Consider the following 19,477-nt stretch of genomic DNA (forward strand, 5'->3'; position numbering starts at 1 on the left):
CAAACAACGGTCTTTCATGTTTCAAGTAGTATCAGTTCAATAGTTATATATCTGGAAGCATTTTCATTTGTTTTCTTTCACAAAGAGATCTCAGATGCTGGTGCACTGCTGCCATTTTAGCCACATGAAAATCTTTGCAGCATGTCTGAAAAGCTGTCAGCATTCTTCCACCTCACACCTTATCTTAGCTAAATAGCATGTTTCAAGTGAGGTCTGATGAGTTACAATGTGCTTGAAATGTATGATAACTGTGGGCTCTGGCCCCTCAAGTACATAGTTACTAAGAATGCATTGGGATTAAAATTTCATGAATTAAAAAGTTAGGTCACAGAATGTCATCTTCTATAATATATATATATATATATATATATATATATATATATATATATATATATATATATATATATATATATATATATATATATATGAGCATTGTACTAAAACAGGCTTTTCTGCAAAATGTAACCTTTGCATATAAAAAGCCCCTTCATATAAGTTACTTTTCAGTATCAAATATATCTTGTATTTAACAGACTTTTGGATAAAAAATATCAGTTTTGTTTTGTAGATATAACAAGTATTTCCTTATTTACCAGGACATAACAAGAGAAATGCAGAAACTCAGAAGGCGTCTAGATCTTCAAGAGAATGGCAGTAGTGGTGGCAATGAGAGTGCCTCTGGAGGAGTGTCCAGTGGAAGGTCCTCACAATCTGTCACTCCACATGACAATCTTTCCCAAGGATCCAGAGCATCCTCCAACACCTCCCTTAACACACTGGAATACCACAATGATACCAGTTCTCAGACCCAGGTGACAGGAGTGTTTATACAGTAATCCTTCATTATACAAAAGACATAAGGACATGTTTTGTATCTCCATTTTCATATAAGAAATATATTTTCTAATTTAAATACTACATTGAAATGCAGGAAATTCAGGGTGCACTCTGGAATTCCTACCCATCTGAACATTTCCTTTATTTTAACAAATGTTTGCCATGTAATGTATATAAATGACATTATTAGTATATAAAAGTGATTATAAGGTGGTTTAGATTACCTTAGTGTGATTGTAGACATACATGCATCTACTGTAAACTACATCTGTATGGTAATTGATGCTGGGTGATTGTCAGGATGGGATTTCTGATAGGAAGAAGTTGATGAGTGTAGAGGAAATCTGTAGGAGGTGCAGTAGACCAAGCCTTAAAGAAAAAAAAAAATATATATATATATATATATATATATATATATATATATATATATATATATATATATATATATATATATATATATATATTTTTTTTTTTTTTTTTTTTTTTTTTTTTCTGTTGATTTGTGAGATCTAAGGAGTTCCTCATGGCATCCCTTTGGCTGGAGGAGCAGCTGAGCATTTGGAAAAGCATGTCAACAAATAAATAAGAAGCAATTGTAATGTAAAGGCTTGAGAACACTGGAACTGAGGAGGCATGCAATCTCTCTCTCTCTCTCTCTCTCTCTCTCTCTCTCTCTCTCTCTCTCTCTCTCTCTCTCTCTCTCTCTCTCTCTCTCTCTCTCCATATAATGGCACTACATGGTATGCAAGATTTGAAAATCTTTTAAAGTGATTTTAATAACTTCAAGGGAAATCTTAGAATAATGATTTTTTGTCCTATATTTGTTTTCATGACTTGGAAGTTTCATTTGACAAGTCTTCATGTGACAGGGAATCATTGTATTTACTAATACGCTGAAGATAAACTTAAAAACACAGGTGGTACATTTTAGTCATCATTTAAGTACGATCAAGGAAAAAATATTCTTCCCTTCAGTTATCATGTTCATTTTCTCAGAAACACACAGGTAACAACATATTTTGTTATATCAGGCATTCAGAAATAATTATATTTCTTCAATTGTTCTATACCACATCTATTTCACGCAACTACATTTGTCTTTGATACCTTGTTCCCTCCAGAAGTGTTCCTAAGAGATGGCTACAGAAGAACCTCTACTCCCCATCCACTGACTCACTCCTATCTTGTTCAAGCCTTTACTAGTACCTGTTTCATTCATTTATTGTATTATCTTTCAAGTGGTCTTCTATGAGGATTTCAGTTTCATTTGCACAAACTCTTCACTATTCATCAATAGACTTATCATCCATAGCATATCCTTCCTTTCAGGACCACCTGCCACCCTTGAATGATCCAATGGTCACACAGCAGCTGCTTGTGGACCGCATCATCAAACTTCAGAAATCAGCAGCTAAACGAGCTGAGAAAATGGAATTCCTGGAGGAACACAATGCCCAGCTGGTTGGGGAGCTCAAGAAAAAATCTCGCATCATTCATCACTACATCATGAGGGAGGAGGCTGGTGCTCTAGCAAACTCAGCATCAGACACCTCAAAGGTGAGCAACTTTTAGTACAACCAATAAGTCTGGGTGATAGATTTCCATTAATAATGAGAATTTATTATACTACTGTTACAGATGTCATTACTGGTACAATTCAGATTTGAGACATCCACAAAAAAGAATTTCACTGGTGCTGTTTCAGGCTGTTAGAGACCTGTTAGAATTCCCATATATTTCCTGTATATTCTGGTGTAGCTTTGGGTTAAATTTCTTTGGGTTGTGTTCTCCCTTGAAAGACCTTGTTTGTTTCACATGGTCCACCTTTAATATGGATAATACATAGACAACACATACTTTCTATGAAGATCTAGGACTGTGGTTCCCAAATTTTTTCAGTTTGTTACGCAATTTAACATACCACAATGTGTTATCTCTTTCATGAAATGTTGTCAATATTGATACGTGGCTAAATTAAATATCTTACTCAGTATAGGAAGAATGTAACAATGAATAAATACTAACTATACTGCACAGGGCAGTACACATACCTGCCTACTTATGTGTAACTTGGCTGATGCTCACAGAGAAATTGACAGCATGAAATGGAGGTAGACTCAGGCATTTAGTGACACATCCTGGACATGTCATGATCACAGTTACTGAGTGACTGTCCTGAAACATATCTCAAAATACTTTTGGCTAGTCACACATACACATTTTCCTTCTTTTTAATACTGTACATATTATAGTTTTTAATGTTTGGTTTGACTTTATTAATTATAATAGGTTTACTTTATAACTACATACTAAGTTAACATTAATCCTAATTCCAGATAGTGGCATGTTTTCTTGAATTCCAGAATTCTTCACTTTTTTGTCACTCCTCTATTACTCCCCAAAAATTTTTATATTACTCCAAGGAGGTAATTTCCCTCAGTTTGGAACCCCCACAAAACACACACACACACACACACACACACACACACACACACACACACACACACACACACACACACACACACACACACACACATACATACAGTCAGCAAAGACAAAAATAAATGTGAAGATCTATGCATTAATTTAAATCACCTGTAATGAGAAACTTGCCTTGTTAATCCAGGTATTGTGTAAAATTCATCATCCAAGGGATAAATTTACTTAATGAATTATGAAATCAACCTAACTTTCAGTTTATTAATAACAATTTTACATCAGTCTTCCAATGCTGCTACTAGGATACCACCAGGTTCAAAGAAACAGGTGTGTCCTTCAACACTGGTTGCATAATCAAATACTATTGCAATTCCAAAGTATACTTTCTTAAGGTACTTATTGATTCTTATATATTCTTATTAATATATATATATATATATATATATATATATATATATATATATATATATATATATATATATATATATATATATAAGCATAGAATTTATACAAATTAAAATCCACTTTGTCATTTCCTAGGCTGAGTTAATGCGGCATGGTGGTATCATGGCATCAGTGTATGGATCAGCACCTCGGGACGGTACCATGACTCTTGAGCTCTCCCTGGAGATTAACAGGAAGTTGCAGGCGGTCTTGGAAGACACTCTGTTAAAGAATATTACTTTAAAGGTATGCCAACTTTATTATGTATAACTCTTGGTAATTTAAGTCATACTGATTATTGATCACCCTCATATTAGGAGTAGCATATCAGTTAAGTCACTATCATCATCAAGTTGCTGTGAATGTAAAAGTTGAGTAATTGCTTCAAGCTTTAATACCTAAAACTAACAGAATTTGAGAAAATACAGAAATCTCATTATAACAGACTTTCTTCTTAGCAGATTCATTCCTTCAGAAAGTATTGTTATGTAAATTAAAAATTTTAGGGCTTTACTCCCTAGAAGAGTATTTCAAAGAATTGATCTAGGGGTCTGATAAATCCAATGTGGACTAGCTGTTCATTTAGTGCCTAGGCAGTGTTTGCAATGGCTTTCCTGATTGGCTGCATCCTTCCCTCATTTGCCCACAATTTCTGTCACTCATGATTCAATGCAATGTACATCATGACTCATCACCTCTTTTTTTTTTCAAGATAGACTGTTTTATTTGATTTGGTACCTTAAGAGACTGTAGTAAATGTGCAACTTGTCTATACACCATTGTCTTGATAAAACAGAACATAAACAAAATCTGATCACTTATGTTCAGCAGTCTTTGAACCAATAATGAAATATATGACTGCTTCATATATATATATATATATATATATATATATATATATATATATATATATATATATATATATATATATATATATATATATATATATATATATATATATATGTTACGCATAATGTGGACAATTGCCTAATGTGAACATTAGGCAGAAAATTGCCTAATGTGTACATCAAGCAAGTAGGTTGCGTAAAGTTTACAAATTGTTAACATTAGGCAAAAAATGCCTATTGTTCAAATTATGCAGCTCAATTTTGCCCAATGTGAATAAGGAAAACATAATTAATTAATGCAATATTAGTATAAGTAAAATAGGTCAATCGATCTCAGGGTTCAGTTGAGTCCAATCACAAATTTTTGCATGATCTGCCTGGGTGACAGCGCGAGTTGCATTTAATTTCTTTTCTTAGGCAGCTGCACCTTCCTGATGTACATTGAGTAGTACATTGACACTTTGTATAACCTTGCCCACCAGTGGCTCTTGCTGTTGCTGTTCTCATCGATAGGCAGATATCAGGAACCTCTTCAGACTTTATAAGGGTCTGTTTGATCCCACTTAGGTCAGCTGGTGTAAATTTTGTTCTAATAATAACCTAACCTAACCTAACCTAACCTAACCTAACCTAACCTAACCTAACCTAACCTAACTATAACAGACCCAAAGTTTCGAACAACATTCGAACAAAACTGTAGACACTGGTTTGTCATTCAATTCACATTAGGCAAAATACCCTTGCCTAATTTGAAAATCATGCCTAAAGTGGACATTAAGCAAGTAAGTTGCCTATTGTCAACATCGTGCAAACAAATTGCCTAATATGAAGATTAGGCAATTTCACTGCCTAATGTTCACATTAGGCAATTATCCACATTATGCGTGACATATATATATATATATATATATATAATCTGAACATTATGATGTAATCATATCATTGCTAAAAAAAAACATAATGTGTAACACAGTGGTTTCAGAGGATGGATACACATATACTAACTTGCTACTGGTGGACCATGATTGAATTTGCCTGCCTCTGAGTATTTGCTGATGCTTGAGGTGGCTGGTCTTCTTAGAGGCCTATCCATTAATTTTACTTGTATTCTTTCTAGTTCACTTATATTGTTTGTGTGTTCTTTTCATCACTGGATGATAAAATGATGATTGGGTTGTGAATATGTTGAAAAATTCATTCAAGGTGACTGAAAATGAACAAGCTTTATAAATGGTTATATCACTTTTAATCTTAAGCTGATTTTTCATGGAAATTACAAGCTATTGTAATTCTAAATCCTAGCATATAATAGAGAAAAAATGTTCCTGAACACAGTGGTCTACTCAGTCTTTAGACAATTTAGAAAGAAGAAAGGTAGGTGGTATCTTTTGAATCGATTTCGAGAAAATGCGCTGAAACGTATTCCGTTGAAAAGTGTGTAAACAAACTTTAAAGTAGTACAACTACAAACCACCAAAATATACAGCAATAATAAATCTCTTGTTATAAATATTTCAGAGATATCTTGTATATTCAATTTATCCATATTTTCTGGTCTGTTTTGAACAAGAGATAATTTGAGTTATGACAAAGAATATACAGATATATAGTGCAGAGCAAAGTATAAATAACAGGAAAATTGTGGGTGAATGAAGGTAGATTGCTGTCAGTTAGGATATCTGTTACTATTACCTAGGTGCTAGATAAAGCCTTCCTTGAATGGAGTACCTATACAGTAATACTAATGAATTCTTACATTATGCAGACAAGAAGTGTGTGCACCCACAAACATAAATAGTGATGCTTCTGATCTCTTAGAATATTGTCACACAGACCTCTACATATACTTCAGGATTTACTGCCTTTATTTGTTTTATGGTCACACAGAGTGATTTTACCACTCACAGTCTTAACAAGAGTATTCAGGAGCCAGCCATAGTTTTTTTTCTAAGTGTGGGTGGCAAACCTGTTTTCTTTCTTATGACACAATACTGCCACATTATCAATTTTGCTAGACTAACTCACTCATTTCCTTGGTTTCACAGCCTCCACTCTCCAGAACAATTTTGGTCTATCTTGTCTGTGGTTTCAAATTGCAGAAATCATATTAAACCAGTAAAGATGCCAGTTATAACTGGCATCTTTATATAACTCTATATAACTACAAACATTCACACAAGCATATACACAATAGAGATGACAAAATCAGCCTTAGGGTGATGCCTGTGAACTAGTAAAGTGCTAGCTAACTCCAAGTGGCAGTGTCAAAGCTGCAATGATGTCATGAAAGTGCCAAAATTGTTTCATATCATCTTCAAGAATACAGTGAACAGAATTTGCCTAAATGTTATGCTGTTTTTAATAGGATACCAAATCTTACTGTCAAGCTCTATAATGGTGAATAACAATCCTAAAGAGAATTTAATGCCACTTAATAACTATCCAACATTACAGTAGTTTGCATGATTCAGTATTATAACTACAGTTTGTTCAGAGAAAAGAATCTCAGTGAGATGTCTGTGTCAGGTTGGCAGCCCTACTCTCCACTGGCCTGCAGAGTCTGAGCAAAACTCAATCTCCCTTAAATAAAACTTATATTTCTTCACTTATCTCAACAACTGCACATTTGGTAAATTTTATTTACATCCATAGATGAAACAGTGTTTGTCCAATTAATCTCAGTTTTCAATCTCAATAGGATAAATAACAAAGCAATTATAGTTTATACAAACTCTACTTATATTCATCATGCCCTGCCATTTTCAAATTATTCTTATAATTAAACATGTCTTCTTAGACATAAAATACTTCTGAATGCTTTCAGATTTTGCATGAAAAGTGATCTAAAAGAGAAAAGTAAAGACATATGACTATCTTGCATCTTCTTGTATCACATGAGAAATAGGGTAGGGAGGAGGTGGGCATTATCCTCCCTCCCTATCCACCCTGTGAGTCACAGTTGATCAATAACAATATTTGAATATACTGTTTACTATTTTTGTATGTAAGTATACAGTTCTAACACCAAAAAAAATCATGATTTTTATAACAATATTGATGTGAATGTTCGGAAAGGTTACGCTTTAGTCTGATGCTCAAATCTCCAGATGAAAAGTTCACCACATTTAAAGTCTGGATGGGTGAGTGGGTGGAAAGGGAGAGACTTAGGAAGGGATGGAAGGAGAGGAAGGAAAACACCCACCTCCTTCCTGCCCTGCTTTTCATGTGACATAGGAAAGATTGGAAGATGCAAGCTACTTATAGAAATTTTCCTTTTCTCTTTTAAATCACTTTTCATGCAAAAATCTGAAAGTAAAATCACATTCAGCCGTATCTTATGTTCAAGAAGACGTTAAATTTCAGACATAATGACAGGACATAATGAAAATAAGTAACATGGTGTATAAACCATAAAATTTTATTGGTCAACTAATATTTGCCATAATTACTTTATTTTTTACTGTATTGGTGTTGAACAAACACTGCTTCACCTGTGGATGTAAATAAAATTTGCCCAACCTGTGTAATTGTTGAGCTAAGCAGTATTTTCAAGGAAGATTTGAGTTTTGCTCAGACCAGGCCAGTGGGGAAGCAGAGCTGCCAACCTAACACAGAGGTCTCAATGATGTTCTTTCTCTAAACAGACTATAGACAATATCCTATAAAGCTTTTTCCTTGATAGATAATTTTATTTGGAAAGTCAAGACAACTGTTTATCAGTTCTGCAGTACAAAGACCCCTGTACCTTCTTCCACTTTTGCATGCCTCTCCTCCCCTTCTAAAATTACATATCCTACAGTTTTTTTATTGTACTGTCATGTGCTCAGCATGCAGGATAGGTCACACTGTGGTCCTTGCCGTAATCATGCAATATTTTAGGTATTGCATATCATTTGTTAAAAATTTCTTTCAAGAAGTCAAAATTTTTGCAAAGAAACTGAAAAATTAAAATTTGTCAAAATTTGATATTATATATATTGCATTTTTACATCAAAATACTAAAATTCCCCTTTTCCTGACTGTTTCACTGAAATTGATGCATAAATGGCTGTGGAAATAAATTTCAAAGATGAAAAAAGCATGTTTTGAGATAAAGCTGCTTAAAGTTTATAGTACTTGGCAAGAATGCTTTCCTGACCTGTAGGGTCAGTTTTTATATATGATTAGATTTATTTTATTTATTTATTTTTTTTTTCATTTCTTATGAACTTGCAGGATTCACTGAAACTTAGAAAGGTAGTTTTTGCTTCAGGCTCCTGGGGTGCTCTTTCCCATCTTTTGTTTTTAAAGCCATTTGGTAGACAGTAGATGCAGTTTTTGCTCATTTTTGTACAGACAACACAATCCCCCCCCCACTCTCTCTCTCTCTCTCTCTCTCTCTCTCTCTCTCTCTCTCTCTCTCTCTCTCTCTCTCTCTCTCTCTCTCTCTCGCTCTCTCATCTCTCTCTCTCTCTCTCTCTCTCTCTCTCTCTCTCTCTCTCTCTCCAGTCTTCATTGGGCTTGGGGTTATAAACATTTAATTTTTCACTGTCAGGCCAATCTTTTGGTTCTTCTTAATAATGATGCTTCTATCTCACATCTTGAATCATGCTCCTTAGAAGTAGAGGGAAATCACATCACTTCTCTCTCTCTCTCTCTCTCTCTCTCTCTCTCTCCTCTCTCTCTCTCTCCTCTCTCTCTCTCCTCTCTCTCTCTCTCTCTCTCTCTCTCTCTCTCTCTCTCTCTCTCTCTCTCTCTCTCTCTCTCTCTCCTCTCTCTCTCTCTCCTCTCTCTCTCTCTCTCTCTCTCTCTCTCTCTCTCTCTTGCAAGAGAAAGTTATCTCTTTCGATTTGACAGTTTAGAAATTTCTGAACACTCATTATGATTGTGGTATGCCAAGTAGCATGTAAGGATGAAAGAGACAACTTTCTCTTGCAAGAGATCCATAAAAAACAGGAAACAGAAGAAACAAATGACGTGATCTCTCCTACCTCTGCTGCCCACTTTGACATGCTTGCACTTTGTAATTTACAATCTCATCTGCTCCCTCTCCTTCTCAGGAGCATGATTCATTAAGATTTGACATAGAAGCATCATTATTAGAAGAAACAAGAGGGGGCCCAACAGTGAAAATTAAATGCTTATAACAACCCAATGGAGATTAAAAAAAAAAAAAAATGTATATGTACACCATCAACCATCTACCAAAAAAAAAAAAAAAAAAAAAAAAGAATAGAACAACTAGTCTAGGAAACTCTGATACCCTCTCATAAGGGATAATACCCAAAACAGGGCATCAGAAGCCTGAAGCAAAAACTACCTTTCCAAGGTTCAGCAAATCCTGCATGTTCATAATGAGAAAGATCAGTATATATTGATTTGATCTGAAAAGGGGTTGAAAAGAAAATAATCTAATCATGTATGAAAACTGATCCTACAAGCCATAAAAGCATCATTACAATGTACTACAAACTTTAGGCTATATTTCAAAACATGCTTTTCTCCTTTTGAAATTTATCTCAGCCATTTATGCATCATTTTCAATAAAATAAAGATTCAGCAAAAGAAAAATTTGAGTATGTTTATGTAACAATGTAATATTTTCAAAATTTCATGACAAATTTATAAAAATTTGTTTTGCAAAAAATTTGACTTCAAAAGAAAAAAAAAATCAACAAAACCCAATATGACCTATCCAGTATGTGAAGCACATTACAATAAAACCTTCATAATCCAAACTACCGTATTTGCCAGCATATTAGATGCACCTCTGCATAAGACATCCATATTTCACAAGGGTGTTTTGTGCATAAAAAGTATTGTTCCATCTCAAATTTACAAAAATAAATAAATAAATAAATAAATAAATACAAAAAAAATACAAAAAAAAAAAAAGTGTGTGTGTGTGTGTGTGTGTGTGTGTGTGTGTGTGTGTGTGTGTGTGTGTGTGTGTGTGTGTGTGTGTGTGTGTGTGTGTGTGTGTGTGTGTGTGTGTGTTTCATGTAAGAGGGCCTCTGGCCAAGGGCAACAAAAATTTTGTATGCAAAGAAAGGCACTTAATGCCTTAATGCAAGAGATGCAATATCGTGGTAATGAGAAAGAGGCTGAAAATAGTCAGTTAGAAGAGAGGAGTTGATAAAACAAACTTAATTTCACCATATCAAAAAGAGCAGTATGAGTGAAACTCCCCCACCCCCCCATCCCCCCATACATGTGAAGCAAACTCTCCATACATGGATATGTAAGGCCAAACGTAATAGAAGCTGTTTTAGCAAGATATGAGATATGAAGTTTTCAGTTTAGATTACAAGTAAAAGACAGACTGAGGATGTTCAGTGTACAAGAGGGGGACAGTTGAGTGTCGTTGAATAATAGGGGATAGTTATCAGGGAGGCTGTGGTGAATTGATAGATGGAGGAATTGAGTTTTTGAGGCATTGAACATTACTAAGATTGCTCTGCCCAAATAATAAATTTTAGAGAGATCAGAAGTCAGGCTTTCTGTGGCTTCCCTGCATAAAATGTTTACTTCCTAAAGGGTTGGATGCCTATGAAAAGACATGGAAAAGTGTAGTGTGGTATCAGTGTAGGAGTGGATAGGGCAGGAAGTTTGGTGTAGATCATTGAGGAACACCACTGTTAATAAATAGACTTAGGAGGAGGACAGTGACCATCTACCACAGCAGCAATAGAACAGTCAGAGTGGAAACTTGAGATGAAGTTACAGAGAGGATAGGCACTTAATAAAAAGAAAGGCACTTCATGCCAGTTCCCAAAGATGTCAGATAGAATAAAAAAAACAAGGATATGTGTCTTGAAATCTCCCTCTTGAAAGAGTTCAAGTCATAGGAAGGAGGAAATATATAAGCAGGCAAGGAGTTCCAGAGTTTACTAGAGAAAGGGATGAATGACTGAGAATACTGATTCACTCTTGCATTAGAGAGGACAGAATAGGGATGAGAGAAAAGAAGAAAGTCTTGTGTAACCAAGCCACAGGAGGGGAGGAGGTTTGCAGTTAGTAATATCAGAGGAGCAGTTAGTGTGAAAATACTTGCAGAAGATAACAGGAGCTGCAACACTGCATCAATGAGAGAGAGGCTGAAGGCAGTCAGAAAGGAGTTGATAAGACAAAAAGTCTGATTCCACCCTCTCTAAAATAGTGGTGTGAGTGGAAATTCCTCATAAATGTGAAGAAAACTCCATACATGGACAGATAAGACCCCTGTATAGTTAGCAGGTGGGTTGGGGGGGAGGGGGGAGAAAAACTGGCAGACAACACTTTGAAGTTAGGCATTCTGCCTAACTTCATAGAAGCTGCTTTAACTAGAGATGAGATGTGAAGCTTCTAGTTTAGCTTGTAAGTAAAGAACAGACTGAGGATGTTCAGTGTAGAAGAGGGGGACAGTTGAGTGTCATTGAAGAAGAGGAGATATATATCTGGAAGGTTGTGTCGAGTTGTTAAATGGAGAAATTGAGTTTTTAAGGCAGTGAACAATCAGAAATTTTAGAGAGCTCAGAAGTCAGACATTGTAGCTTCTCAGAATGAGTTGTTTACTTCCTGAAGGGTTGGACCTCTACAAAAAGATGTGGAAAAGTGCAGGGGTGGTATCATCAGTGTAGGAGTGGATAGGACAATAAGTCTGGTTTAAGGCCCATTCACACACATCAGAGATATATCAGTTCTGTGTCAGTTCAGTGTCAGTGAAATTTGTGATACTTCAGTGGCATCTGTTCACACACATTCGTACTGCATGTATGTTAAAATGCAAGATGTTAAAATTTTCAGACGTTGAACTGGCAATGGCTGCCATAATTCTTGATGAAAAGGAAGAGGTTGAGCATAAGCTGAAGAAAAGAGAGTAGGTACATGAGGCATCAAGAAGAGAAAGTGCATTCATCATGCACAGCACTTGTCTGGCATCCATGGAACACTGAAGGAAATCGGTGGCAACAATATATTTTTTCATGGAACAGAGACAGAACTGACACGGAGAATCAAAAAACAGAAACACTGGATATGTGAACACATCAGTTGAATTCAAAGTAACAATATTTTTCTTTACTGACACTGAAGCGCTGAACTGACACAGGACTGATACGTCAATGATGTGTGTGAATGGGCCTTTAGATCATCGATGAATAGTAGAAAGAGAGTGGGTGACAGGACAGAACTCTGAGGAACACCACTCTTAACAGACTTAAGAACAGTAACGGTCTACCACAGCAGCAATAGAATGGTCGAATAGGAAACTTAAGATGAACTTTCAGAGAGAAGGATAGAAGCCATAGGAGGGTAATTTGGAAATCAAGGCCTTGTGCCAGACTCTCTCAAAAGCTTTTCATATGTCTAAGGCAACAGTAAAAGTTTCACCAAAATCCCTAAAAGAGAGTGTGTTTTGTCCTCACATCTGTTGTGATGCAGAGTTGTGGCTGTGCAGTACTACCATCACATTCTAAAACCGTGCGTGTGTCTCTCTCTCTCTCTCTCTCTCTCTCTCTCTCTCTCTCTCTCTCTCTCTCTCTCTCTCTCTCTCTCTCTCTCTCTCTCTCTCTCTGTGCGAGTGTGTGTATCTGAGAGAGAGAGAGAGAGAGAGAGAGAGAGAGAGAGAGAGAGAGAGAGAGAGAGAGAGAGAGAGAGAGAGAGAGAGAGAGAGAGAGAGAGAATAAGAACAATCCTGAGGAGGACTAAGTTGAATGAAACTAACTGAGAATGAACATGTATGGAAGGAGCATGAATGGGAAGGAAATGGATGGAGGAAAAATTAAAAGGAGTGGAGGATAGGAAAATACTTTCCCCCTTTAATTCTTCATTCATTCCTCACCCTTGCTGTTTATATTTATTACTTCTATTTTCTCTCTGTCCTCCCATCCCCTTCCTTCACCCTTCCTCTGCTAACTTACCCCATATACTCTCCTTCCTTGATTATGTCTCTTCCTGCCTTTTTTTCCTTTCCTCTCTCTTCTTCTTTCTTCTTGTCTTAAACCTCCCTCCCTGTCACCTCCCTTACCCAGAGAGAGAGAGAGAGAGAGAGAGAGAGAGAGAGAGAGAGAGAGAGAGAGAGAGAGAGAGAGAGAGAGAGAGAGAGAGAGAGAGAGAGAGAGAGAGAGAGAATTATTGCTAACAATACTTGCGATTAGTATACTACTGCTCCAATTCCACACCTACAGGCATAAGCTTACAGGCCTAGGCATCTATATAGATGCAGAGTAATTATTAGGTACTTTTTTCAAGAAAAAATGCATGTAATGTACCAGCAAATACATTATCTTACTATTGCAACATTTGATGTAAATGACTCAAAAAGAATCTATTCTAACTCATACTTAAACTTTGACTCCTGAGTAATCATCTGGTGGATCCAGATTTGATTACTCACTCAGTAATTGGAGCTGTCTAGCCTTGGCAGATCGGTGGGATCTGGGTCCAGTAATTGGGTCCCACCCAGCCCTACAGGATACACCAAGAATAGTCTTACCTAAGTATTCATCCTTTTTTTTTTTTTTTTTTTTCTTTTTGTTCAAGCAGTAATTTACTAATGGCAACTTTTCTTTCTCTTCAGGAAAACCTGAACACTTTAGGAGATGAAATAGCCAAGATATCCCAACAGAAACAAATTGGCACCAAGAAATGATAAATGTAACAATGGAAGGATGGCACCATGTTCTGCCCACACCATGTAATATAGATATATATGTTATGTACAAAAATTCTTTTACTGCCACTTTAAATGACAGAAGCCTACATATTGTATTACTTATTATCCTTTAATAATTCTTTCCCTGTGTAAAAAAAAAAAGATACTATTAACATTGATGGCTTTTCTTCCACCTGAAAGTACATAGCAAGACACTCTCACTGACCACTCCTGTGTGTGGGCCAGATGTACAACCATATCTGGGTCTCTACATCAGGGCCTGACAGCAGAACTGTTCATTCCTAGCTGACCTCTGGAGCCTGCCCTACCTCTGTAAAGCTGTTGTTAGCTGGATATGGGCTTGGGGCAATCTAAAACTAGCCTCTTCACACAAGATCCATTTCTATTCATTCATTACAGTTCACTTAGCATTTCAAACAGTATTTGCTAATTTTTTCATCACTGGATGGTGGATTGGAGCTGTGTTAAAAAGTTGTTTAGACAAAAAAAAAAAAAAGGCAATACAAATTTGCCAAGGTTATTCATGTTCATATTTTAGTTTACAAATCATGGATTGACAAACAAATACAGATAATTCAGGCATGAGAAAAATCTCTTAAACATTTTATTCTAGGCAACATTTTAATAACAGGTTGTACACGATGAATAGCAATCATAAATTGTGTATGACTGTCTCCTCATTACAATATAAAATGTCCAATATGCAATGGCTACAGCTTGCATCATAAAAAAAATTATCTACATCATTTGTTTTCCACTTAATCTATAATCTGATAACACCATCATGTTCTGGAGAAATTTTTGTATCATGCCACAATCCTTATTTAGTTTGTCAATTCCATGAAAAATCAGAAGAATTAACAAGCATAACAAGTATGAATGCTTATAATCCCATCTGACTGAAGCTTTCATTATCTCATTTTAGTTAAACTTAACTTTTCTAACAGTTCTAATCCAATCAACAAACAGCATCCTTCAGATATTAAATCCCTTTGTCTTTCATTATCTAGGTTTCATCATTTTGAATACCTGGACAACTAAATTAGGTTGGCAAATTCAGAAATAAATGCAATATTAAATTTTGCATGTTTAAGAGGACAGAGAGAGCTGAGCCCCCGTTTAGGAGGTAATTTAGATCAGGTTGGATTTTACTTAAAATTACCTTTTAACTTTTTTAATGTTGGGAGCCTTTCAGGTAAAAATTTGGAAATTTTTCAGAACACTTGCAGGATATTACACAGAGATCAAGTGAGGCAACACTTATGACAAAGCTGACAATCATGCACTAAGCCTTGCAGATTACAAATCTTCATTTTACAAACATTCTCCAAGGTGTGCAACTTGATCATAATTTACAATTCATGATTGTCATTTTTAAAACTTTTTCTGTTAGGCACATCAAATATCAGGGAGTAAAGAGGACCTTAGAACCTCACCCTCCCTCTTATCTAATTTAATTATTTCGTGAAGCACAAAGTTCACCAATCATGATGGCTCTAATTATCAATAGTAATCATCATGTAATGATTAATGCCATTGAATACTCAAACCACTAACCACTCAATTCTAACACTAACGTGCAGGGTTCCTATTTTCTCTGGTATGAAGAAGACTGGTCAAGGGTTTCAAAAACACTAAAAATCTGAGTTTACCAATGAAAGACATGACAGAGCAAAGGTACATTTGAACTCTGGCATTCATAAAGTGGGCAGAATGAAGGCAAGACTGAGTACATAGTTGTGATTCACGAGGGCATAAGATATGATACAAGTGAGCTCAGGAAAGTAGTAACCATGAATATAGCAAATGCACAGAGATGCTGTGTTGGTAAGAGATACGATAAATTTCGTCAGGATTTTTTAACGGAGAACAGTCAAAGCCTATTCATGTAAAGGATGGGGATAACTGAGTGCCAGTGAAGAAGGGCTAGTTATCTGGATGATGTCAACAAGTGAAGGAACGGAGTTTTGAGGCAATGAATAACAAGTTTACCTTGTTTCATTCAGAAATTACAGGAAGATAATATGATATATGCTTATTAATTTTTCTCCATGAATTGTTCAACTTCAAATGAACTTTGGCAATCTGCCACCTTACAAATCAAATCAGAAACTGAGCTGAAAGAGCAAAGTGTTTGACTGAAAATAACAGATTACAAGACAGAGTCCATTTTAACCAAAGTTAACAGGCTTAGGGCAGTGATCTTAACTAACTACTGTGTTTGAATGATGAGAGAGGAAACTTGAAACAAAAGTAGAGAGTCAGATAAAAAAATATGAAAGATGTTTGAAAAGTAAAAGATAAAGGAAATAAATGATATACTGTAAAATTAGTGCTGACTGCAACACTGACCAACCCAGGGGTAGTAGTTAATTACATAACATTTAAAAACATGCAAGAAATACAACCAAAAATTAACTTGAAAAAATTGGGGAAAGAAGTCATAAGTGAACAATATTGCAGTCCAAAATGGTGCACTTGCAGCTAAGTGATGTTAAAAAAGTGAAAATGTTCACAAAGAATGTAATTCTTTGCTGAGGAAATATTATCAAGAAAAGAAAGACATACAAGACATGAGTGTAAGATGGGAGACACTCAAGTTTCATGAAAAAAGAGAAGGAAGTTTAATAATAGTAATGTATTAAGATACAGAGAAATAAACAGAGAAAACCAAAAGAAGATGGTCTGCTACAAAAAGAAAGGTAGATTAACAAGCTGAGATCAAGGACTTTGCAAATAGGAATATACAGATGATGTATCAAACAGTGAGAAAACTTACTGGAGGCAGAAGATTATGAACTGAAGCAATGATGAAAAAAAATAATAAGATAGCTATGGAAAAGAATGAAGAAATTAACAGATGGAAGAAATAAGTAAAATAATTGTACAAGGATGATAGATTGGAACAGTTAGAATTTAATATGGAAGTGTCTGACCCTGTTATTGGTGAGGATAAAATGGAGGCATCAATTACAAAAATGAAAGCAAGAAAAATTATTGAGATGGTGTAGTAATGATGTTACAAGCTGTAGATAAATTTAGCATTAAAAATAATTAGCACTCCAAATAAGATATATAATATCAGAAAATCCAAGTGACGTGTAGATGAATATGTTTAACAATACCAAAGATATTGGTAACTAGAGAATATAATGAACACAGAATTTTATGTAGGACAAGTCAGACAAGTAATCAGGAACAGTGCTATAAAGAGCAGATAAAGATTGAAACAGCAGAACAATAATGCACCTTTACAGAAAGAAAAGGAACACAAAATGCTATTTACCTCTAGAAATAATCATGTAAAGTTATGAAAATAAAATAGTGGTAAAAGCAGAAAGCAGAAGTTTAATTATAACTTTTAATATCACAAAAATTATGCTGTTATGTAGTAAAGTGATGTCTAGCTGAGAATCAGGTGACTCTTTCACCAGCATTCACTGCATTAACACCTGTGTCCTGCTCTTGTAAACAATAAATTTTCTTAGGCTATATTTCTTTGGCTGCTAAACTCAACCTCAGTCATCCCTGACACAAATCATCTGTGACTGGAAGGTTCAAAGAGCAACTAACACAACTACAACTCAACACTCCCCCATCAAGCCAGTGCCTAGCCAAGTAGTTTTCCTCAACAGCCTGTCAGTAGTTCTTCCCAGGGTCCCCTTGCTTTATCAAGATCTTAATAATAGAACTTACAGGAAACTAGCTCAGGCAGTTAGAGGAGAGGAGTTGATGAGACGAAAAGCTTTTGATTCCACCCTGTCTAGAAGAGCAGTATGAGTGGAACCCCCCCCCCCCCCAGACATGTGAAGCATACTCCATACATAGACGGATAAGGCCCTTGTACAGAGTTAGCAGCTGGGGAGGTGAGAAAAACTGGCGGAGACGTCTCAGAATGCCTAACTTCATAGAAGCTGTTTTAGCTAGAGACGAGATGTGAAGTTTCCAGTTCAGATTATAAGTAAAGGACAGACCAAGGATGTTCAGTGTAGAAGAGGGGGACAGTTGAGTGTCATTGAAGAAGAGGGGATAGTTGTCTGGAAGGTTGTGTCGAGTTGATAGATGGAGGAATTGAGTTTTTGAGGCATTGAACAATACCAAGTTTGCTCTGCCCCAATCAGAAATTTTAGAAAGATCAGAGGTCAAGTGTTCTGTGGCTTCCCTGCGTGAAATGTTTACCTCCTGAAGGGTTGGACGTCTATGAAAAGATGTGGAAAAGTGCAGGGTGGTATCATCAGTGTAGGAGTGGGTAGGACAAGAAGTTTGGTTTAGAAGATCATTGATGAATAATAAGAAGAGAGTGGGTGACAGGACAGAACCCTGAGGAACACCACTGTTAATAGATTTAGAAGAACAGTAACCGTCTACCACAGCAGCAATAGAACAGTCAGAAAGGAAACATGAGATGAAGTTACAGAGAGAAGGAGAGAAGCCATAGGAGGGTAGTTTGGAAATCAAAGCTTTGTGCCAGACTCTATCAAAAGCTTTTGATATGTCCAAGGCAACAGCAAAAGTTTCACCAAAATCTCTAAAAGAGGATGACCAAGACTCAGTAAGGAAAGCCAGAAGATCACTAGTAGAGCGGCCTTGACGGAACCCATACTGGCGATCAGATAGAAGGTTGTGAAGTGATAGATGTTTAAGAATCTTCCTGTTGAGGATAGATTCAAAAACTTTAGATAGGCAGAAAATTAAAGCAATAGGACGGTAGTTTGAGGGATTAGAACGGTCAACCTTTTTAGGTACAGGTTGAATGTACGCAAACTTCCAGCAAGAAGGAAAGATAGATGTTGACAGACACAGCTGAAAGAGTTTGACTGGGCAAGGTACAAGCACGGAGGCACAGTTTCGAAGAACAATAGGAAAGACCCCATCAGGTCCATAGGCCTTCCGAGGGTTTAGGCCAGCGAGGGCATGGAAAACATCATTGCGAAGAATTTTAATACATAGCATGAAGTAGTCAGAGGGTGGAGGAGAGGGAGGGACAAGCCCTGAATTGTCCAAGGTAGAGTTTCTAGCAAAGGGTTCAGCGAAGAGTTCAGCTTTAGAAATAGATGATAGCAATGGTGCCATCTGGTTGAAATAAAGGAGGGAAAGAAGAAGCAGAGTCATTGGAGATATTTTTGGCTAGATGCCAGAAGTCACAAGGGGAGTTGGATCTTGAAAGGTTTTGACACTTTCTGTTAATGAAGGAGTTTTTGGCTAGTTGGAGAACAGACTTGGCATGGTTCCAGGCAGAAATATAAAGTGCATGAGATTCTGGTGATGGAAGGCT

General features: G+C 36.1%; 2 protein-coding genes across 10 annotated transcripts in view; one reads left to right on the plus strand and one right to left on the minus strand.

Annotated features, from left to right (window-relative positions):
• Positions 1-14,288, plus strand: part of LOC135099936 (coiled-coil domain-containing protein 186-like) — a 40,984-nt gene extending 26,696 nt beyond the window's left edge. For 2 of the 4 annotated variants that reach the window (XM_064002655.1, XM_064002657.1), the window contains exons 14-18: positions 597-812; positions 2,167-2,394; positions 3,559-3,603; positions 3,817-3,966; positions 14,107-14,288. In XM_064002655.1, coding sequence (XP_063858725.1) covers positions 597-812; positions 2,167-2,394; positions 3,559-3,603; positions 3,817-3,966; positions 14,107-14,178 — 711 coding nt within the window. In that variant the 3' untranslated portion in view covers positions 14,179-14,288. The remainder of the gene's footprint in view (positions 1-596; positions 813-2,166; positions 2,395-3,558; positions 3,604-3,816; positions 3,967-14,106) is intronic. The other 2 variants (XM_064002658.1, XM_064002659.1) reach the window with 1 other exon arrangement.
• The window catches only part of LOC135099937 (uncharacterized), a 33,064-nt gene continuing 16,643 nt past the window's right edge, over positions 3,057-19,477 (minus strand). For 3 of the 6 annotated variants that reach the window (XR_010268451.1, XR_010268450.1, XR_010268455.1), the window contains exon 8: positions 3,057-3,942. The gene's annotated coding sequence lies outside the window, so the exon portion shown is untranslated. Of the gene's footprint in view, positions 3,943-5,573; positions 5,776-19,477 lie in introns of all 6 variants that reach the window. The other 3 variants (XR_010268453.1, XR_010268452.1, XR_010268454.1) reach the window with 2 other exon arrangements.

The sequence above is a fragment of the Scylla paramamosain genome, chromosome 4, assembly GCF_035594125.1.
Source record: "Scylla paramamosain isolate STU-SP2022 chromosome 4, ASM3559412v1, whole genome shotgun sequence".
Taxonomy (NCBI): domain Eukaryota; kingdom Metazoa; phylum Arthropoda; class Malacostraca; order Decapoda; family Portunidae; genus Scylla; species Scylla paramamosain.